This window comes from Pelobates fuscus, chromosome 1 (genome assembly GCF_036172605.1).
Source record: "Pelobates fuscus isolate aPelFus1 chromosome 1, aPelFus1.pri, whole genome shotgun sequence".
NCBI classification, from domain to species: Eukaryota; Metazoa; Chordata; class Amphibia; order Anura; family Pelobatidae; genus Pelobates; species Pelobates fuscus.
The window spans coordinates 32,345,213-32,369,067 of NC_086317.1; the positions used below are offsets into that span (position 1 = coordinate 32,345,213).

Here is a 23,855-nt window from a genome sequence, read left to right on the forward strand (position 1 = left end):
ATGCATGTTACAGGTATCCAATAGACCTTCCCCTCCATGTCACTCATGTCCTCCCCTCCTGCTAGGGGGAGTGAGATTAGTGTAGGAGGATCAGGCTGAGAGAAGAACTTGGCCTCCGCGTTGAAACAGAGCTAAGTTTTGGTCAATTTATTTTAATTTTAGGGTTACTCTAACCAAAAGGAGTGTTTTATTAAGAGTGTTCTTTACTTGGAGTAATAGTTTAAAATAATAAATTCACTATGAATTCTCACTTTAGTGCATAATCCTGCTAGAGTGACGTTTAAAGGGGAACTATCGCTTGATACCACATATCTCCTTCCTCCCATTGCTTCTGTATAAGAAACCAGCTCACCAATGAATAGGAGGCAAATTAAACCATTAACAGGTTTAGGTTGGGGAAAGTGGCCCAGGAGACTAACCAACACTCCAGAGTTATAATAAATGTACTTACTTATATCATTAGTATGCTCTTTAAAGGAACACTCTAGGTACGGTAACAACTCCAGTGTGTTCCTTGAATGTTACATTTCTTTTATAAGTGGATGTTGCAATAACTTTACTTTAACGCTTATTATATTTCTGCGTAGTGCTTGTTGCACACGATGCCCATACTTTGACCATGAGAAATTCTTGTGAGAATGAGGGTTTAACTGCATGGCACACATTGATGTGATGCTGGGCAAAGTGTAATTTGTAGAGACCGTGACCGTAACCATAATATCACACAATCAGGAAGGATTAATCTACGTGAAGTCTTTCACATTTTTTCTGTGCTTTTACATTTTTTTTTCGGATTCAGAAAAAGGCCACTAGATGTCACTATTGCCTGACAGCTAAAACATTACATTGTTTTATTCATAGCATTTTGTTTGTTCGTCAGACCTGAATCATCCATGAGGTGTCTAGACTCGTTCAACTATTTAGGTTTATACTTTTTAAAGGAACCCTATAGTGTTAGGAATTCAAAGCTGTATTCCGAACACTATTATATCCCCTCACCCCCCCATTTAATAAAAACCTTTTTATACGCTTACTTGATTCCAGCATGGAGGGAGGTCCCTTGGCGCTGGCTCAGTCTCCTACAACGCCATTGCAAAGAGGAATCTAATGTGCAGTCCGCGATGAGCACCATGCACACAATACGCCTTATCCATAGCAAAGCGTGAGGATGTCCAGCACCGTGAAACCTCAGAAAGCGTCTCTAGTGGCTGTCTAGGAGAGAGTCAATAGAAGCAGTCTTAACCCTGCAATGTAAATATTGCAGTTTCTCTAAAACTACAATGTTATCAGCCTCAAGGCTAAGGGGACAGGGACACTACACCCAGGTCACTTTAATTCCCATCAATTCTCCACGATTCCTATTCTAGTAAATAAAACCTTTTAATGTTTTACCAGCAGGCACTTTGAGATTTCTCTTGTTTGTATTTGATGGGACAGTACCAATACAGGGTTCCTATCCCGCTCCCTGGGATTGCGCTCGGTAATCTACAATAAGACCTGCGTGAACAAGTAATTTAATGATTTAAAAAAATAAAATAAAAAGATGGCGCTATATAAATGCCAATAATGATAATTAGATACTGTTGCGTGGAGTTACATAAACTCAGAGATTTTAAATCCATGCATGAGCATTTCAGAAATTGTGCGAAGCTGCACGTTGTGTATGACCTTAAAATTAATATTCTAGATTTTGGGTAACCGCTACTACACCTGCCCAGGTAGACTGTGCTACCTGCATACAAGAAAGTGAAGAAGAGCCCAAAGAGCTATAATCCTCAGGAGTGAAGCGTGAAGAAGATGGTGAAAATCTAACCACCTAATCATCCAAGCTTGGTAAAATGTGACATACCCCCATTTAGAGTAGGTGGTTAAATTTTCACTATCTTCTTCAGGCTCCACTCTTGAGGATTATAGCGCTTTTGGGCTCTTGTATGCATGTTTTTGGTGGGTGAGAGGGATTCCCACTAGAGTGTTGTAGCATTATCAAGAATTATACTCTGCATTTTTAAATGCCTTTATCACATAGAAATTTGTATATACATTTGGACTGTGCTACCTACCTGTTCATGTACGGCTGGGTTTGCACAGCTTTACCATATTAACCCCATTAATATTGTCACAAAGCACATGTCATGGGAGTAGCAAGAAGACTTGCAATGATTATCAGTATCCACAAAGAGAAATGTAATTTATACAGAATGAATTTAGTTTATACATTTTTAATATAATCGTAACAATATATTATTATAATTAATGCATTTCTATAGGTGATAGGATTTATTTTTTCCTCCTGGTGAAGGGATGTATTGCAGATGAGTTTTATTTTTTTTATTTTTTTTCAATTCCTTTGCTATAAAAAGACTTTAACAAAACCCTTTTAGGTTAATTTAGAGCGCTACGTAAATACATCATTATTCATCCTGATGACAGGTCCACTTTAACTGTTATTGATGGCGAAGGAAATGATTAGATACACAGGTGAAAAACATTAGATCTACTTAATTTCTCCAGCAGAAGAAACACAAATGTGTTATTGGAGTTTAATAACATTGTGTTAATGGCGGTATTAGTGCATACAGGTGCTTTAACTCCGAACCTGTAAAAAGAAAAAAACTAGAAGGGCCAGATCTTGAATATATGTGATATAATGTCTCGATTTACAAACCGAGACCCAGAAAGCACATCATGGTGTACATAGAGACACAAACTCTCAATGAAACAGCCGTTCACAATAACAAACAGTGTATATTGGAACTTAGTGGCATCTGTGGATTTAACACGTGATTGGCAAGCATACAGACCAATATACACTTCTCCAATCATGGGTAGGACCTAATAGCGTCCCCCAGTTCCCAATTTCCACCACCCCAATATGAAAATCGCCAACCATTGTAAGGGGTCGTACTTGTACACGGACTCCTAATCTCTATTCAAGAGGTTTGTCCTCTTTTGGTGGGTCCTGGCCACCTTTGGGAATTGCTAGATGGGTGATCTGATTATTTTTCTTTCATTTATTATATCTAATTTTATTTTTAATAAGTTTATAGTACTTAGAAAGGGGCTTATAAATCAATTTATATAAACTCATGGTTACATGTATTTACGCTCAAATGGTTACACCTTCCATTTATTTAGTTATAAATTGTAACTAATTTTGTTCAGTTATATACACACACTATTTTGGTTGTTTCTCATGGCTTTCAGCTAACATTTAGTAGAGCTAATTGAGATAATTAAAACGTGTGTGTGTGTGTGTGTCCCTGATAAATATCAGAGATTGTGTTCGATAACCTTAGATGCTTGTGAACAGGTGCATTGTGCACAAAATGTTTAAAGTGAAACAAATTCTTTTTACTCTGTCTGCTGTGAGTGTTTGCGATTTTTTTTTTTTTTAAATGCTTTTTCAATAATTTTAGTTTTTTTTTTTTTTTCCTGCCTTTACTTGAGTGGAACACCTCAGCCAGCTTTTGTTCTCTTTGAATTGCTGGGATCACACTCATTGGCCTGACTCTGAGTAGGTCCATTTCTTATCCATATAGGTTTTTGCTATCTTGTTTCATGATCTGCACACATCTAATTAACAAACCCCTTCTCCGGTGCAAATCGCTCTTCATTCTGGCTTCTTCGCCCTTAACAGAACAGCTGTTATCAATTATTTGAAATAATTAGGAAATGCACATGCTGGTAAAGTAAGCAAAATCATGAAAAAGCATTGAGGAAATAAATATGTAGGCTGTGGTTAGTACATGAATAAATGTTGTTCCCACAATTTTACACCTTTTGGCAGTTGGTATTTGATCGATTTATATGGAGTCAGGACAATTTCATCAGCAGTTGTGACTTCCCAAATTTGACACAACTCACCCTCATTTAGAGTCTTCAAATTAGTTTCTCTGCTATCCCTTTCTCTAATGAATTTGTAGCCTTTGCACGAAACCACCTACCATGATCTCCATTAATGGTCTGGATTTGGACCAGTTGCCCATGAACATAGGGGGTCAGGCAGGAGCACCACTTGTCTCGATGGTTTACTCTTGCCTTTGACCCACTAGACAGACTCTTACACTTCCCGTGCTAAATCCCCTGGCATCAAAATGTATACTAAAACAGTTTTATTAACTGCGTTTTGTGAAAAATATATGGATTAACATTTCCGAGTCTCTTAAACAACTATCTAGTCTGCTCTTTTATAATCTTCAACTCTGAGTGTTCCCTTATTGGCTTCAAAATAAACATACAAATCAAAAGATTTGGGTTTGGACCCCACACAAGATATGTCACATCTAACCACGTTAGATTTTAGCTGTCATTTAGATCATATCAAGTACTTAAGTGTAATCATCCCTAACTACCTCAGCAATGTATACTTCTCTGCATGTTTCTCAAACTATCCGACAAATCAAATTAACATTAGAAAACTGTAAACATCTTTTGTTCTGTTTAGCAGGGAGAACTGATCTGGATTAATTTATATTTCCAAAAATCTTTTAACCCCTTCAAATGCTCTCAATTATTATTGCTAAAACAGATGGTATAGATTTAAACTCTGCTTTGTTTTTTTTTGTGTGGAAGGGAAAATAAAGAAAATGTTGCTTTCTTATCTAGAGCAACCCAGAGTCTACTTGAGCCTTCATTTAGATGTATTCCGCTTTAATTAATTAATTTAGCAACACCTTATCATTGTGCGATAGACTGGACTAGGGGGCTTAGTGCTTGTTCAAACATCAAATTGACCACATCACATCAGTGCTGCGGAGTCGGAAGCAATTTTTGTTTTACTGGAGTCATTAAAAATTTACCGAATCCCACTTCGAGTAATGTACCATTTACGCCGGCGTATAAGTTTTTCTGCAAAAAATTAGAGCTGTAATATCGGTTTAGTCCTATATTTGCACTTTGAATCAACCCCCAGAATAATATGCCGACTTATACGCCAGCATATACCGTAAATTTGTAGTACAGTAATTGTAATAAAATTATAAAAAAAAATTATTTATTTTTTAATATAAGGAGTCGCGGGTATCAAATTCAGGTGTCTCAGCTGAAGGTTATGTGAATTAACATGTAACAGATGACAGTACTTTAACTAGCCTACCATGGCCAAACCACTGTTTAAGTGTTATTTGCACCACTTCAGAAATGGAGTGTCTGGGTGTCCTCCTAGACATAACAAACAGGAACATTTGACAACATTGACACTCTTAAAGGAACACTTCAAGCACCATAAAACCATTTACAATTTGAATAGGGGAGGGGGGGTTATCTCCTTTATTACAGAGAATACAGGTGTCGTGAGAACCAATTAAAGGTTAGACTCTTCTAAAATGGCTTAACCCCATAAGGTAAGACATCCCCCCGGTATCTCCTGACCCAACAATGACTTGGAATGTTACCGTATTGGCTTCAAAATAAATATACAAATCAAAAGATTGTTATGGGGCCTGAAGTTTGTGACGGAGCTCCTGTACTCTGACCAAGTACCTTCACCCAGTTCGCTTCCTAGCAGCTTGCGGGTACTCTGAAACGCTTCAGCCCCACTCGTCGAAGCTTGACTGGGGTTCTTTCTGGAGTTTTTCCACCCGACCAGGCAGCAGCTCTCCTTCCAGGCAGGTATCATTTTCATGTAACCTTTACTTTTGTAAGACAATTGTCTTACATGTCTAATCTTCTACCATCTTTAAAGGAACACTTTAGCATTAGAAATACAAATTTCTGTTTAGGTCGCCAGTCTGTGAGGGAGTTTCGGCGTTTTGACTGAAGTAATCGAGAATGATTATCTCCATAGGAAAGCTGTGGGAGGCTAGTGAGCATGCGCTGCAAAACATTGTGCCAGACAGATGGTCTCGCTGAGTTTTATTCTGCTCTTTCAGCTTTATCGCCTCTATTGGCTCTCTGAGTAATAGCCACTAGAGGAATTTAAAGGGAAACTCCAGTGCCAGGAAAACAATACGTTTTCCTGGCACTGGAGGTTCCCTCTCCCTCCCACCCCCAATCCCCAGTTGCTGAAGGGGTGAAAACCCCTTCAGTCACTTACCTCAGGCAGCGACATGTCCCACGTCGCTGCCTGCTCCTCCCCCGCCGCTCCACCTTCTTCCTCCGTCGGATCCTGCCCACCGGCCGAGGAGACCTAATGCGCATGCGCGGCAATGCCGCACATGCGCATTGGCGCACCCCATAGGAAAGCATTGAAAATGAATTTCAATGCTTCCCTATGGGGAATAGAGCGACGCTGGAGGTCCTCACACAGCGTGAGGACGTCCAGCGATGCTCTAGCACAGATAATCTGTGCTATGATGCAGGAAGTGACCTCTAGTGGCTGTCTAGTAGACAGCCACTAGGGGAGGACTTAACCCTGCAAGGTAATTATTGCAGTTATAAAAAACTGCAATAATTACACTTGCAGGGTTAAGGGTAGTGGGAGTTGGCACCCAGACCACTCCAATGAGCAGAAGTGGTCTGGGTGCCTGGAGTGTCCCTTTAAACTCTGTTCCCGTCAAAGAAAAGAAAAAAAATGTAGTTCTCTTCGTGTAGTCACCGGCTAAAAATTATAATATATCTGAAAACATATTTTTTGTTGCTAAGCTGAATAAAAGTATTTGAGGTAAAACAAATTGCTGACTATTTTTAGGGTACTTTTATAGAAAATAAACCGAAAAACCACATACTCCAAAATTGTTGTATGAAGTTGTTTTCAATTGATTTTGATTTTTCAGATTGTGTTTTGATTTTATTTATTTTATTTTATCTTTGAATCCATGGAATAAAAAGGCACGCTTCTCACTCTCTCTTTTTGGATGGTGAAATGACTCTATAAATATTTTTATGTTTAATCGTGTCTATGAATGCTGCCTGCATTCAGTGTTTTGTATATTTATATTTAGTCTTGCATAGAGGGTTCTGAAAAGTCTCTTCAGAGGAATTCCAAAATCTCTAAATGCTTCAGTGTTTACACAGGATTTGGTGGAATTTGTTAATAAATTGTAAAAGTTTGTTATCCTGTGAATGCCAGCACTGGATACCACCTGTGTGGCCAACGAACACTCTGGAATATTGTAGTAAAGTGTGTCAACAATAATATTTGTGTTGTGTTTTTAGACTATCTTAGAACGCCTTGTAGACGCGAGAGGTTATACACTGCCGGTGTCATGTCCTACGTAGTCATGTGACTACACCTGTCCAAATAATCCATTGATTTTTATCTGGGCTGTCTGGAAAACGGAGCACACTTGAGCTCTTTGTAATTAAACAAAAATAAAATAAGCTGTTAGAGACCGACATATAGCAACAAAACCTATTTTACTTAGTTATACTAGTTATATTAGTGTTACTTGCACTAAATGAATTGGGGTCGCAGGTCTGAATTTTTTGAAAGTGAGAGATATAGCTTTACGCATTTTTATTTTTTTCTCCAACTTCCATTGAGACATTGGGGGGCTCTGTAGATGACTCGCAGTTGACACGGGTTTGTACAAGATGCACAAATACTGTTCCCTGAAAAAGGCACAAATTATGCATTGCTTTATCCTATTTATTTATTTATAAAATATTTTACCAGGAAGGATACATTGAGATTTCTCTCGTTTTCAAGTATTTTAAAATTCTATCTATCTCTTCCTGTATCTGGTTTTCTCTCTCCGTACATTTATAGATCGGAGTTTATTTCACTTTTTCTTTGTATTCTATATCTGTCTATCATGAATAATATAACTGTAATGATTAGAGCAATTCATGATATGCTGTATTCAATGCAAGGTCGGCATGTCAATCAGGCGGCCGCCTTAGGGCGCACCGACCCGGGGGATGCAACATTCGAGTGACCATCAGGAGGGACGCAAACAGTGCTGCCTCCTGCCAGTTACTCAGTGTAGCATGGCCAGGCGAAGCGGACCGCGGTACAGGAGCTTCTGTTTCCTGTACCCGGCCAGACTCACTGAGAGAGCACGACCCGTCAGTCCGGCCGGGTACAGGAATAAGAAGGTCCTGTACCGCGCTCTGCGCGGCTACGCTACAAAAGAGGTAGGAGGCACACCAGGGAGGGAGGGGAGTGGACCACTAAGGGACAGGGGAGGGAAGGGAAAAAGAACACTAAGGGACGGGAGGGGTGCACTAAAAGAGAGGGAAGGGAGGGGAGAGGAACACTTAGTGGGGCTATGGGAGCAACACTAAGGGAGATGGGGACATCTAAGAGAAAGGTAAGCGGGGAGAAGAGGAATACTAAGACAGGGGAGGGAAGGAAAAATTAACACTAAGGGGGAGGGTGGGGCACTCAAAGAGAGGGAAGGGGGGGAGAGAAACACTATGGGGGTTGGGTTTTTTTTTTTTAGCGCTGGTACCGATTATCTATTAACTTTCAGGCCGATAGCTGATGATAATTTACCATTTAAAAAAAAAAAAACTATTTCTACATAAATATACTGTTAACTGTACATGTTTATTATTTATTTTTTGCAAAACTTTTTTTTTTATTACGGTAAATGCGCAAAATATACATGCCAATCAGAATTTGTTTTCAAGAATATATGTGTGTGTATAATGGATGCAGTGAGAGTATTTGATTAGTGAATGTAGTGTGTGTAGTGAATGCAGTGTGTGTGTTTGTGAAGTGTGTATATAATGAATGCAGAGTGTGTTATGTAGTGTGCTTATAGTGAATGCAGTGTGTTTATGTGTGTGTGTGTGTGTGTGTGTGTGTTTGTGTAGGTATGTAGTGTGTGTAAAATATGTTTTTTTTTTGTCCCCCCCTCCTTGCTTCTTACCTGGCCAGTGAGGGGAGATATGGCATTCCCTGGTAGTCCGGTGGCATGGACTGTGCAGTGGGGGCCCAGAAAGCTCTTACTTACCTTCCCAGCAGCTCCCTTCAGCTCCCCTGTCTAACTCTTGCGGCCTGTGTGCCGTGCGGAGCTTTGCCATGATCACCCGTGGCAACGCTCTGACGGGCGCGGGACTCGCAAGATTTAGACAGGGGAGCTGAAGGGAGTTGCTGGGAAGGTAAATAAGAGCTTGCTGGGTCCTGATCAACAATATCGGAATCTTTATTGGCCGATACCGATATTGCCGAAAATACAGAATATCGGCCGATAATATTGGCCAGACCAATAATCGGTCGATCCCTAGTTGGGGGGCACTAAATGACTGGTAAGGGGGTGGGGGGTGGACCACTAAAAGAGAGGGAGGGGAGAGGAACATTAAGGAGGATAGGGGGGCACTAAGAGACAGGTAAGGGGGGAAGAAGAACACTAAGGGACAGGGGAGGGAAGGGAAAAGGAACACTAAGGGGGAGGGGGAACCACTAAAAAAAAAAAAAAAAATGAAGGAGGGGAGAAGAATACACCCCTGACTGTAGCATGGCCAAGCGGAGTGTACTGTGGTACAGGAACTTCTGTTTCCTGTACCTGGCAGGACTGACAGGAAAAGCTCACTGTACCGGGATTCGCTCTGCTCAGCCATGCTACAAGAAAGGTAGGAGGCACACCAGGAAGGGGTGGGGACCACTATGGGGGTTGGTGGCTCACCTAGGGACAGGGATAGGAGGGAAGAGATACCCTAAGGTACAGGAAAAGGAGGGAGGGGGGGGAGAAGAACACTAAGGAAAAGGGAAAGGACGGGGGAAGGGAAAGGAACACTGAGGGACAGGGAAAGGAGGAGAGAGGGGAGAGGATGGAAGGGAAAGGAAAAGATGGAAGGGGGGGGGGAGCAGGAGGAGAGACCATTAAGGGAAAGATGGAAGGGGGGGCAGGAGGAGAGACCACTAAGGGAGAGATGGGGGGGGGGGGGGGTTAAAGGTACATAATCACAAAGGTGCAAAAAAAACTGTCTCAAACTGAAAAGAAATTAAAAATGGATTTCAAGCTACTTTGAAAACTCTTAGAAAATCCCCACTCTAAAAAATTTATAAAGCCACTGCCATTTTTTTTTCGAGTGTATAAAAAATTTATTTCGCTTCAGAGATTAATTTGCAATAGGTTTTGTGGCAATCTTGTTTTAATATATTTTTGTGTAAGAGAATACTTTGACGAACTAGTGTCATTCAATAACAATTATCACCAAGTGCTTGGTTTGGTTTTCAGTGATCACAACATGAAAAGTGTATATATATTTATATAAAAATTGCATTTTCAATATATCTTTATAAAAATGAAATTTGGCTTTTTTATTTATTTTAACAAATAGGTTATATTTTTGGCCACTATTTCCTCTCTGGGAGATGATGTCATCTGATATTACAGCACTGCCAAAATCAAATTAGAGGCTAGATATACAGTACAGTCTTGCATTCTGCTATATATTTGGTAACCCACCCCTGGATTGGACTTTGACAGGTCCTAATGTGATGTGATACAGATATGCAACTCGTTGCCAGTTGGATACCTGGTTTTACTATCCGTGAACGTGTAAATTGCATGCAGAGCACACATGCTAGTTACAGAACCATTGATTTCTCAGGTCATGCCTCTCAGGCCGTTTTTGGGTCTCAGCACGTAGAGTCACGTTGCACTCAGTTCTGTTACATCACTCCACACCACCAAGTCTTGTGTCGGGAGACACCATACTTCATCATGGCCCTTGTCGTTTAATCGATTTTAACACCGCACAAGAAAAGTTAGTGTAATATAATATGTGTGCAATAGCTGCTATCCCTCCTTGATAGAGAAATAGCCTGTAGGGTGTGGAAAGGAACCATGCGCGTGACCATTACCACACGTTCCTTTGGCTGATAAAACTTGAATTGCTCACAACTCCAAATGAGTGGAGAGGGAGAGAGGAGGTAATATGTCAGAATTTTATTTCTTCTTTTCATTGATTTTATTTAAAAGGAAACTGTAGAGTAACATTGACCACTGATTTTTTTTTTTTTTTTTTAGTTTAATTTTTTTTTATATCCATCATTTGGAAAATGCATTTAAAATATCGCAAAAGAACATTTAAACTCCCCCCACAATAGGAAGCAACTCTAATCCCATAAATTTCTGCACAGCAATACAGGACCTAAGGGTGAAGTCACATTGCGCCAAGAAAATCTAAATATCTCAGAGCTGGAAGTGTTTTTAGCAAATTCAAGTGGTTATGGTGCTTAGAGTGACTTTAAAGTGGATCTATCACTTTTCAGTAGTTCATAAAGACATTCTGTATGGAAAGCAGGGCTCGATTCCTGCAGGAACGAGTGGGAACGGCACTCCTGCACTTTTTCCACAGCAGGAACGCCGTTCCCGCTACTAGTCCTGCAGGACTTGTTTGCCCGCAAGGTTGTTAGCCTTGCGGGCAGGCGGGTGGCGAGGGAGCGCTGATCTGTGAGCTCTCCTTGCTCCGCTCCCCTGCGCGCCCCAGAGTGATGCCGGGAGCTGGAATATGACGTCACAGATCACAGATCAGCGCTCCCTCGCCGCCCGCCTGCCTTCCTGCCCACACAGACCCGCCAGCAGCCCCACTGCAGGTAAAAAAATCCACCCAGCTCTCCCAAATGTTTTTTATTGATACAAAAACAAGGATGCCGCGATCCTGTGATGCCAGCAGCCAGTTCGACTTTGTCATTGAAATCTGAATGGCGATATTCAGGCCAAAATAGCTGATCTGGAAAAAATCCTTATTTTCTGCTCGGCTATTTTGGCCTGAACGTTGCCTCTGAAATTTCAATTCAATACAGTTTGCAATCTATATATGAACCGTACTGTGCAAAAGTTTTAGGCGGGTGCTAATAAATGCTGTAAAGAAATTATTTGTTAAAAAATAGATTTGTTAATAGTTTATTATTTGTATCGATTAACAAAATGCAAAGTGAGAAGTGCTCACAAAATCTAAATCACATCAATATGTTTGTGTATGTGTAGTTACCTGGGTGCCAAGTGGAAGCACTTGCAGGATGTGTCTATGTTAAAGTGATTTACTTGCATGATCGTTGTGTGACTAAGTCATGTTTAACGAGTTTTTTGTTCTAGATTTTGCTGCCAACTGCTTACTGGATTTAGCAGCGGGTCTGATAAGTCAAATGAGAATGAACTGTTTAACCAGGGCTGTCATGAAAAATATGTGGCACAAAAATTTAAATAGCAAAGGCTTGGCACATAAGAATTACATTTCCCGGGATGCTCAGCTGCCCAATTTGGAAATGGTAATCGTATCCACATAATCTCACAAAAAAAACAAATGGGAGAAGGGTATCCAAAACAGTTGGATGTGGAACCTGTGATATAAGTGTTGGGTGATCCTTTTGTGACCATCTAATGAGTGTTGAGGGTTGTGTATATTCTCTTATACACACCTCCCACATGTCCCTCTTTAGGAAGACAACCCATCTTTGCTATGTTTTTATATTACAGCATCCCACAGCAATAAAACTCATCAGTGTGGTGTGTGAGTTTATCAGAGTTCCACAGGAGCATTACATTTACACCCATGCATGGTGTACCACAGCACTGTGTCATAGAGCTCCAGGGCGCTCAAAATCACAGCCCTTTTTAAATGAGTGTTTTTTTTTGTTTGTTTGGTTTTTGCATTTGCTTTTTTACATGTATTTGTTTGTCATATTTTTGCACCACATTATCAATATAATACATTACAAATGGAGAATCCCCTCCTGCGTATCATGTCCGTGTGAGCTATGTGTTTAGAACGGTTAATGTATTAAAGTATAAAAGGGAATCAATAAACGGTACTGTGCATAACAAAGTGTCAATGTCTTTTACACATAGTGTTTAGCACCAAAACAAATTTGTTTAGGTGCTTACTTGTCTGAATGTACATGTAAAGGCAGATATACCTAAACTTAGGGCAAAGAGTATCTTATCGTAAGGGAAAACCACGTATTACCAGGCTTTTAAAGAGGCCGGGCTTAATATAATATAGTATAGAATACTGTCCAAAGACAGGCTGAGGTCAAGGGGTACTGAAATACAGCACAAGAAAATGCAGCAAAATCTAAGATTTCAGAGATCAGAAAACACGTACCAATAATAAAAATGTGCTCACTGGTAAAATAGGCCATAAAAGAGCAAAGAGGAGTGGTCGCTGTGGCCTTAAATATCATTGTTCCAGTTTGTTTTTGTGAGTAACGACACCAAAATGTACATAGGATGAACGTAGACCGGTGTGGCGTCAAAAAAATATTGTGAGCCGTTGGGTCTATATAAAAGGTGCAAAGTGAAATGGAATCAAATTGAAAATGATGCACAGCGTCAATGCGATATACAGCGTCTTTCAAAGGCCTCTACTCCAGTGACAAATGTCAGTCTGGTAAAAGTCATTGCTGTTTCATACATCAATGTTTTACTTCTCCTTTGAGTACATAGGTTTAGAATTATAAAAGAGTTTATTTTTTTCAATTTTTTTTTAAATAAAAACAATCTAAAATTCTAAAAGTGGGGCAACCACCAGTGGAACCAGGAGGCACATTCCATTGGTGACTCCTATCACTATAAATCTTGACTTCACGTCCGTTATCATTGCAGTAGCTGTTAATTTAACATGGACCTTCTGTGTTCCCAGGGCCTTCACCCAGCAGCTCTGCAGTGGATCCAGTCAAGAACAGATAAAGCAGGGCAGATAAAGTCTAGCAAGATGCTGCTCAAAGTGTGTTCATCCCTACTCGGTGGAATGGAAATAAGCCCATCTCTTGCCCCTCTTGTGACAGAAACCGAAGATGTGTCATTTGAAGACTTCAGCTTGGAAACATACAGGGAGAATATCCGTACAGAGAAACTTGGGAAAATTCTGCTTTTTGCTGAAGTTACCACATCAACATTTAATCTCCTGGATGGGTAAGTGTTTAACGTTTTCAATTTCTCTTTAAGTCATGGTTTCATTATTGCCCTGCCAACCCTGTTTTATATTTTGTGTGTCTAAGCACATACTATGGTTTATTTGTTTGTTAAGTATATAGAAGTACATTTTTTTTGTAAACCCTTGGGGGGGAAAAAGCCCATCTAATATTGTTCAGTAATTTTGGCAGCACTGTGTACTGCAAACCGCCATCGTTCTATCTCTCTCTCTCAGTGTGCCATGACACCTCTGCAGTATCTCATCAATCTCTATATAACCATTAGCATTGTGGGTGATTACGAACATTCCACACATATTTCCTGGCCCATGTGGCTCAAGCAAAAACAGATCCTTTTGGATTTATTGAGTCACCAAATAATTCACCTGCACTAATGTAGGAAGTTACTGTAAACCTACCAGGGTGAGAATGTAGAATCCTTGTCCATCAGGCTCTGATTTAATAATCATGGAAAGATGAGAGAAGGCAGTCTAAAAAATGATTGGCTATAATGGTGCATAGGCCAGTTAACAGAGAGAAAATGATTTGCATGCGATGGATTGGTAAAGGGAGGAATAAATGTGCCTTCTAGTTAACTAACCAGTATCACCATAGGAAAGACTGGTTAAAATACCCATTGTTATGCTAAATCAAAAAACGGTAAAGGAAAAAAAAATGTGTTAAAGAAAAACCAATAGCGTATTGTGGAGTGTGTGTGTGTATATATATATATATAATGTATTATATTTTAGAAGCATGTAATGTTTCTATAAACTATTTCAGTGCGGTGGAGAGGAACAGGAAATTAAAAAGAAAAATGTGTTGTATATAACATTCTAAATCTTTACAGAAATTTGTTCCAGAGGAACAATTTAATAACGGATCAGACCTGGCATGGCAGAAGCTTTGTCTTTCTATAGAACTGATGCTAAACCATTCTTGATTTTGTTTGGCCAAATGAAATGTGTGTTTGGAGTCACGTAGTGAACAAATTAGGACCAGATTCTTGTTGTTATTAAAGGACAACGGTCACCTCAAAATATTTTTCACATTCGAATCCTTTCATCAAATATTAAAAGGAAATCGATAAAAAAAAAAAAAAAGGATAAATTAGATACTCCTCTCAACTTTTAGTATATGACATGTTCCTTCAGCCATATATATACTCCTTTGGTCGGACAGTTTTTGAAAACCAAAAGTTATTCTCTATGGTCTCCACTGCTTCACTCCCTACCCAGAAGCCGACCCATGGTGCATGTGTATATATAGCTCAGGTATCCGGCCATATACGATTAGTAGGGATAAGTTTTTCTTATTTTTTTTTTTTTACTTAAGATAAATTTTGAAAAAAAAATAATCTATTTCCATTTAATACTTTAATACATTTAATACTTTATATAGGTCAGTTGTCCTTTAACTGTACTGCTGTCCATAAAGATGATAAAAATGTATAGTTTTTTTCCGTCTTTAAAAATCTCTGAAAGTTCTATTGATCACAATTATCAATCTATTTTTTCTGTTATGCTATGTTCGCACATTAACCACATGCAATCTACTCATCCCTGCTTAATCCCTTATTGTGTTTGTTTAATGTGTGCCATGTAGTATGGATGTGCTTGACAGATCACGTAAATTTAAAAAAAGTTTCATCTTTTTATCGTTAAAAAAAAAAAAAAAAAAGCATGGTTAAAGTTTAGTTAAACTTTTAGTTGTGAAAAAAATAAATAAACCAAAACATGTGACAATGTCATTTTAATATGTCATGTCCCCAAAAGGTGAGCATAGTTGCTACATACAAAAAGATCTCCGTGACCGTTTTGTGATTAAGTAAACTAACACCTAATGTGTTCATTGCGGGAGAAGCAATTCTGATTCTGCAACTTTCAAAGTCTGCCTTTACTCTCCCCCCATCTTCCCCTGGCCCCCACCTCTTCCTAAAACACTAAAACAGATACTTTGAATCCTATGCAGATTCTAACCACAGAACAAGTTGCATTGAGCCAACAATAACACAACATATATATTAATATGTAAAACATCGACACACGCCATCTGGAGATTTAATGAATAATCAAGGGATTCCAAATTAAACTATAGATTTCCCCCCCTTCTCTTCTGAATCTTTAGGACAACACTGTCAAATTCAATTTAGTCAACTCGGACCAAGAATCAATTTTTCAAACTTTTATGACAGGTCTAATCGCTTCCACCTGTTGTTTGACTCTGAGCCTTGACTGGCATGTTACCAGGCAGGCTGGAAATATATACACAGAGAGCCTTATTAAGATCCGGCTGTTATTCTACTGTGAGGTCATCCAGCCATTAAATTAGTTCCATCCCACTTTTTTTCGCCTCCTCTGATTCGTATTTATATAATATATATATGATGATTTCTCGGTGGCACACACACAGGAGGGTAGATGAGTACTTTTTTGGGATGTGTCGGTCAGTAAGGATAGATTTTTGCACTGGTCCTGTAGCTTTGAGGCAGCTGTATACTTATTTTTGGCAGTCGCTTGCAATTTGGCACATTGTTGTAACTGGATGCAGAACTGATGACTACCTGCTAATGATCTCTTTCTGAAATCTGCCATTTGTCATTGTCTACAAATTAAGTTGCCGTAACTTAAAGATTTTAAAATGAGATTTTCAGTGTTCTGGAAGCTGTCTGGTATTTGCATTCAGTATAAGAACAGGTTCAATAAGCTAAAAGAATTGCACTAAATAAAACCGCCATTAATTCATTTGCTTTCTATTTTGGCTAATTTTAAGGGAAATTAAAGGGGCTAAAATTACACCCTATTTTTTTTAATGTATTATATTGCTGTAAAAATATGCCACTCTTACAGGTGATAATAACCGCAGGATGTTCTATGTGCCATCACTTATCATTGGAAAATTCCTTAGAAAACTACAAACTGAATCTTTTAATGTTTTTTTTTTTTTTTTTTTTCGAGAAACTACCCAGATATCTCCACTTTTATTGATCATTTCTCATTTAAAAGCAAAAAACAACATCTTTGTACCATCATCATAAATGGATGGAATACTTCAAAAAGAAACCTAATGTCTACCTCATTCCATTTCCTTAAGCAGTGTTGTGATGTAATTCCAGTAAAATACAAGTTTAGCAGGCTAAGATTGCCACAAGGCATATGTATGTATATGTGTTTGTAGTATCAGTTAGTTAATTACACGTAGCTAAGATACTGTTATCACTGTACTGACCAGGTGCAGGAATGTAAGAACTGGAATTACGCGTCCCTCTCCTTTGTATCAGATGAGCCACGTGGTTAGACCGGATGGATGAGTTTAGACTCTATTTATTAAATAGGTTAAGGGTATGTGTGGGTGTAGTTAATTGTGGGAGGAGCTACAGTGCTATATAAGGAATGTACTCTATGTATTCAGTACTCAGACTTTGCTGTATTTTGGTGACGCTAGTCCCTCTGAGTCCCGATCGGTGATCCAATAAAGAATCTCTTCCTTCCTGAAGAAACCTGTGTCCATCTCTCTGTGCTTGGCTTCCGTCAGTTTCTCCGGTATCATTTGGTGCATTGGCCGGGAAGCTCATCGTTCAACGGTAGCTGAGAGGCAGAGGCGTGAGACGGTCTATCTTTGCCCACGTTCTCTACGGCTGCACCCCTGAACTTCTGCGTGGACCTCCCTTCGTCTCGGCGCCACTGGTCTGTTGTCCAGGAGATCATCGGCCTCTACGTGAGAAGTGCTGGGGTGTCCCCGTCGATGAGTGTGAACTCAGGTTCAGGAACGAGGAGGTAAGACAACTGCTGTTTTAGACGGCAGGACCCACTAGGGGTATACCGATTGTGCGGTAGGCCCAAAGGGGTTTTGAATCTGTGTATCTGCCCCCTCTGTCGGAGGGAAGGAGCGAAGGCGCACCGCTCGATCGAACGCTCTTTAGTCAGACCGTTTGATTTGGTTAGTCAGGCGGGGTCCTGGTGTAAATAGCCCTAGCCGGACACCGGTGTCTTGTCTAGACTAGCGTTCTAGGGTGTATATTACGTTCGCTAGGTCGGAGGGACCGGGAGACTAAGCGGCGCCTGTGTAAATTCGGTTCGCTAGTTCTCATCCTATCTGGGCTAAGTGGGAAGGCGTGTAAATTTGGAACCCACTAGACTTTTGATAGTGCGACTAAGAGGCGCCTGTGTAAATTCGGTTCTCTAGCTCGCTATATATGTGGTGATTGGGCAGTGTGGCTAACCAAAACGGGTGTATATAGTTTTAGGTAGTCCATTCAAGGTACTGGCCAATAGTTTAGTTGGGAATTGTAAATGTGTTAACGATTGTTTTAGTAAAGTGTATATCTTGTTAGATAGCGCGAGCTCAGCCGTCTAGCGAGAGTGTTAATAGTGTGTTGCTGTATTATAGTGCACGGTACCATAACCCTGTATATTTACTGACATTATATAATAAGTACTAATCATTGTCGTCCATTGCATGTTTAACACCATAACCACTAATAATTGTATTGTGACCTTAACTTGTGCTTTGACCTATGCTAACCGTACTGTAACCGCTATTTGTAAAAGACGATGTTACTGGGGTGTGTTATAGACGGGTAATTCGTATATAGAGAATTATAGCGTGGGTGACTGTATAGTTACGCCAAAGGGCATAATATTGATTATATAGTGACTGGTGTAACAGCTGTGTGTGTACGGGAATTCCCTGAGTGTTTATTGTTATTGTGTACGTTTCACTTGGTAACCGTACCACGTGGTGCTGTTGCCAGAGGAAACGGGTGTGACTGTTGAATAGTACGCGTGTATAGTATTCGTTGTTGACGACGTTCCATTGTTAAGTATGGGTGCGTCGCAGTCAACGATTCCGGATCCCTTAGGATGTATGGTTAAGAATTTTAAAAAGGGATTCAAAGTTTGTGATTTTGGGGTAAAGATGTCTCCTGTACGTTTGGTCACTTTGTGTACTAGGGAGTGGCCTACTTTGGTTGCGGCATGGCCGCCACGTGGCAGTTTGGATCCAACTCTGGTACAGCGCTTACACGTGGCTGTATCGGGTAGGCCTGAACTTTACGGCCAGTTTCCTTATATTGACTGTTGGAGACAGGCCGTAAATGACTCGCCAAAATGGCTCCAGACATGCCACGAGGAGCAGTGTCGCCTCATGGTAGCTAGGACTTGCTCGTCCACTAGGACTGGTGTTAGGCCCATTTTGGACACGCCCCCTGAGTCCGAGATCCCTTTGCCGCCCCCTTACTTTCCGTTAAGAAGAAGTGACGCAAACGCAGGAAGTCCTGCACCCCTCCCCTCATTACCCTCATCCACTTCCGCTTCCTCCTCCAGTACAGGATCCACCCCCCCTCGTACTAAATCTCCCCTTCCGGAACCAGAACCCACCCCCATTAGAAACGAATATCCTGATTTGGCGCCACTTCAGACTTCCGGTCAAGCTTCATCTAGCTCGACCCGAAGTGTTTTATTTACAACCTTTTCCCAAAACCAACCTCCCACATCCCCATACCCTATCTCTCCCCGACCGGAACCCATGACTGACGCCTCTCTACGTAGCCCCATCCAAACCCGACAGTTGACTGGTGCCCAACAATTAAAGCACTATCAGATGCCTCTTCGTCTGAATCCCGGGTCAGCTTATATCGATGCCGCAGGTCAAATGGCACACGCTGACCCAGTCTTCGTATATGTCCCATTTACCACAACCGATCTTTTAAACTGGAAGACCCATAATTCCTCGTATACTGAGAAACCACAAGCTATGACTGATCTGTTCACCTCAATAGTACAGACGCATAATCCGACATGGGCTGATTGCCAGCAGTTACTAATGACTTTATTTAACAATGAGGAAAGGACAAGAATAAATCAAGCAGCCATTAAAGCATTAGAGGATAGAGCCCGTGCTTTGAACCAAGCCAATCCAGCAGCATGGGCCGCGACACACTATCCCAACACCGATCCCGATTGGAACGTAAATGGTGCTGATATGGTTCAACTCAGGGCCTATAGAGACGCTATAATTGCTGGCATGAAAGCCGGAGGAAAGAAAGCCATTAACATGTCGAAGACAGTTGAGGTGATCCAGAAAAGCGATGAAGCGCCCAGTGTCTTTTATGACCGATTATTGGAGGCATACCGCTTGTATACCCCCTTTAATCCGGAAGACGCAGACAATTCCCGAATGGTTAACTCCGCCTTTGTCAGCCAAGCATACGGAGATATTAAGCGCAAGCTACAAAAGTTAGAAGGGTTTGCAGGTATGTCCATCACCCAACTAATGGAGGTAGCAAATAAGGTCTATATGAACAGGGATACAGAAAGTAAGAAAGAGGAAGAGCGCAAGATGCGTAAAAAGGCTGATATGCTAGCGGTAGCGATCGCAGGCGTAGATAAACGGGGCCCAGATAGAGGCAATAATAGATGGAGTAGGGAGCCTTTGAGTAGGGATCAATGCGCGTATTGCAAGGAAGAAGGGCATTGGAGGAACGAATGTCCGCAAAGAGAGCAGTACGAGAGAGACCAACCCAGGGCAGGCTACGGAAACTTTAGAGGTAGAGCGAGAGGTAGAGGAGGCCCCGGAGGGAGTAATGGTTATAGAGGGAGTAATGGGAACAGAGGAAGTGTTAGGGAAGACAGGTATATTCCAGCAGCGCAAAGGTCCCGCGATAGAGAAGGTAGGGACTTTGTAGGATTGGCTGACACTGTCATGGAGGACTATTGATACCGACCGGGCTCCATCCCCCTTGGTCGAGCGGAGCCTATGGTCGATGTATCAATAGGGGGGAAAAGGAGTGCGTTCATGATCGACACTGGTGCTGAACATTCAGTGGTGACTAATCTAGTTGCTCCTCCATCTGGAAGGACTATTACTGTGATAGGAGCAACTGGAAGAAGTGCTGAAAAACCGGTTCTTAAAAGTCGACTCTGTACATTGGGAGGCCACGTAGTAAAACACCAATTCCTTTATATGCCTGAATGTCCAGTCCAATTCCTGGGACGTGATATGCTATCAAAATTACAAGCGCAGATTACGTTCCTACCAAATGGAACAACATCCTTAAAGTTTAATGGACCTTCAGGTATTATGACTTTATCCGTACCAAAGGAAGAAGAGTGGCGACTTTATACAGTGTTGACTAGCCAAAACCCTAGGAGTGATGAGACATTGTTTAACATACCAGGAGTTTGGGCAGAGAACAACCCACCAGGACTGGCCCGCAATATTCCACCAATAAAAATTGAACTGAAACATGGGGTTTATCCAGTGAGCCTAAGACAATATCACATTCCGCAGAAGGCTAAGAAGAACATCCAATCCTATCTGGATAAGTTCATACGGTATGGTATCCTAAAATTCTGTACTTCCCCCTGGAACACCCCATTGCTGCCTGTTCAAAAGCCCGGTACAGATGAGTATCGACCTGTACAGGACTTAAGAGCAGTCAATGATGCGGTTGTTAGCATACATCCAGTTGTACCCAATCCATATAACCTGCTTGCTTTAATTCCGGGCGGGGCTACTTACTTCACAGTCTTAGATCTCAAAGATGCCTTCTTTTGCCTCCGAATTGCCGCAGAAAGCCAATGTATTTTCGCTTTCCAATGGGAGAACGCTGTAACGGGCTCAAAACGCCAAATGACTTGGACAAGACTGCCCCAAGGGTTTAAAAATTCACCTACCCTATTTGGTTCAGCTCTAAGTCAAGATCTACTGGATTTCGAGTCTATCCCAGGAGAATGTGTATTGTTACAATATGTAGATGACTTGTTGATAGCAGCAGTTACAAAAGAAAAATGTCAGCAAGCAACGCACGATCTACTACATATTCTCTGGAAGGCAGGATACAAGGTGTCCAGGAAGAAGGCTCAGTTGTGTTTGCCAACTGTCAAGTATCTGGGATTCCATATCTCTGAAGGTCAAAGGATTATGGGGCCAGAGAGAAAAGAAGCTGTCTGCCAAATACCAATACCCAAGAATAGAAGACAAGTGCGAGAATTCTTGGGGGCAGCAGGCTTCTGTAGGATATGGATTCCCAGCTATGCGATACTGGCAAAACCTCTGTACGCAGCCATCAAAGGTACAGAGCACGACCCCTTCTTATGGACCCAAGAACAGCAAACGGCATTTGAAGATGTGAAGAAGGCTTTGATGAGTGCCCCAGCATTAGGTCTACCTGATCACACACGACCATTCTACTTATATGTACACGAGCAAAGAAGAATGGCTGTGGGAGTATTGACACAGTACTTGGGATCATGGCAAAGACCTGTTGCCTACATGTCTAAGCAACTGGATGCAGTGGCCAGCGGACTTCCACCTTGTCTAAGAGCCGTAGCTGCAGCCGCCCTGCTAGTAGCTGAAGCCGATAAACTCACTCTGGGTCAAGAACTTTATGTACGAGTCCCACATGCAGTACAGACGTTGTTGGATTACAAAGGAAATCATTGGTTTAGTAACAGCCGTATGACCAAGTATCAAGCAATGTTGTGTGAAAACCCAAGAGTGCATTTAGAGACTGTAAACACCTTAAATCCAGCTACCCTTTTGCCGCAACCTACTGAAAGTCAACATGATTGTTTGGAAGTAATGGATGAAGTATTTTCAAGTAGACCAGATCTTCGTGATTTTCCCATCCAGAACCCCGATGTTCAATATTACACCGACGGCAGTAGTTATGTGAAAGAAGGGATCCGCTATGCAGGATATGCAGTGACAACAATAGACAAGGTGATAGAAGCTCGGCCACTGGCGAAAGGAACATCAGCACAAAAGGCAGAATTAATAGCACTAACACGAGCGTTACAATTGGCTGAAGGTTTAAGAGTAAATATCTATACGGACTCTAAGTATGCGTTTTTAACCACTCATGCCCACGGAGCTTTGTATAAAGAAAGAGGACTACTGAATTCAGAAGGCAAAGAAATCAAGTACGCAGCTGAAATCCTACAACTATTGGAAGCAGTGTGGGAGCCGAAAGAAGTCGGTATCATACATTGTCGAGCGCATCTGAGAGGAGATGGTGATGTAACCAAGGGAAATCGGATGGCAGATAGTGCAGCTAAGCGTGCTGCTGAATCAGGAAGACAGGAGTATGTGGGGCATATAGCTGCTCTTATACCAACTCCACTGTCCCAATGGACTCCAGTTTATACAGCTCAAGAAGAGGAGTGGTTAAAGACTGAACCGGGAAAGTATTTGGAGAACAAGTGGTATCAGCTAGAAGATGGAAGAATAGTCATACCAGCATCACTACCGGTAGAAATTGTCCAAAATTATCACAACGGGACACATTCTGGGAGAGACAGTACTGAAGAATCTCTCAGGAAACATTTCTACATACCAAGATTGTCCAACTTGACTCAGGCCATTGTACGCAGATGTGTAACGTGTGCTAAGAATAATGCAAGACAAGGACCAGTAAAGCCACCAGGAGTCCAGTTTATGGGGGGACTCCCCATGTCCGATCTACAAATAGACTTTACAGTAATGCCTAAATCGGGTGGACATCGTTACCTGTTGGTAATTGTGTGCACCTATTCAGGCTGGGTAGAAGCATGTCCTACTCGTACAGAGAAAGCAGGAGAAGTTGTAAGATTCCTGCTACGAGAAATAATACCCCGATATGGACTACCCTGTTCTATAGGATCGGACAATGGTCCAGCTTTTGTTCATCAGTGCCTACAACAACTGACTCATATGCTTGGTATAAAGTGGAGGCTTCATACTGCATATAGACCCCAGAGTTCTGGTAAGGTAGAGAGAATGAATAGAACTATAAAGAACCAGTTGGCTAAAATGTGTCAGGAAACCCAACTTAAGTGGAACGTTCTCTTACCCATAGCTTTATTGCGAATCCGCAGTACCCCTACCAGAAGGATGGGCCTCTCTCCTTTTGAAATCATGTATGGGCGACCACCTCCCGTACTTGGTAACTTAAGGGGGGACTTGAGTCAGTTGGGAGAAGGAATTACCCGGCAGCAGGTTGTAGAGTTGGGTAAGACTATGGAGGAGGTACAGAAATGGGTACAAGATAGATTACCTGTGAATATTTATCCCCCTGTTCATAGTTATCATCCAGGAGACCAAGTGTGGATTAAAGAGTGGAATA

General features: G+C 41.2%; 1 protein-coding gene across 2 annotated transcripts in view; it reads left to right on the forward strand.

The window, feature by feature from the left end:
* HLCS (holocarboxylase synthetase) overlaps positions 1-23,855 on the forward strand; it is a 151,676-nt gene that overhangs the window by 43,736 nt on the left and 84,085 nt on the right. For both annotated transcript variants that reach the window (XM_063447365.1, XM_063447374.1), the window contains exon 7: positions 13,480-13,751. In XM_063447365.1, coding sequence (XP_063303435.1) covers positions 13,480-13,751 — 272 coding nt within the window. The remainder of the gene's footprint in view (positions 1-13,479; positions 13,752-23,855) is intronic.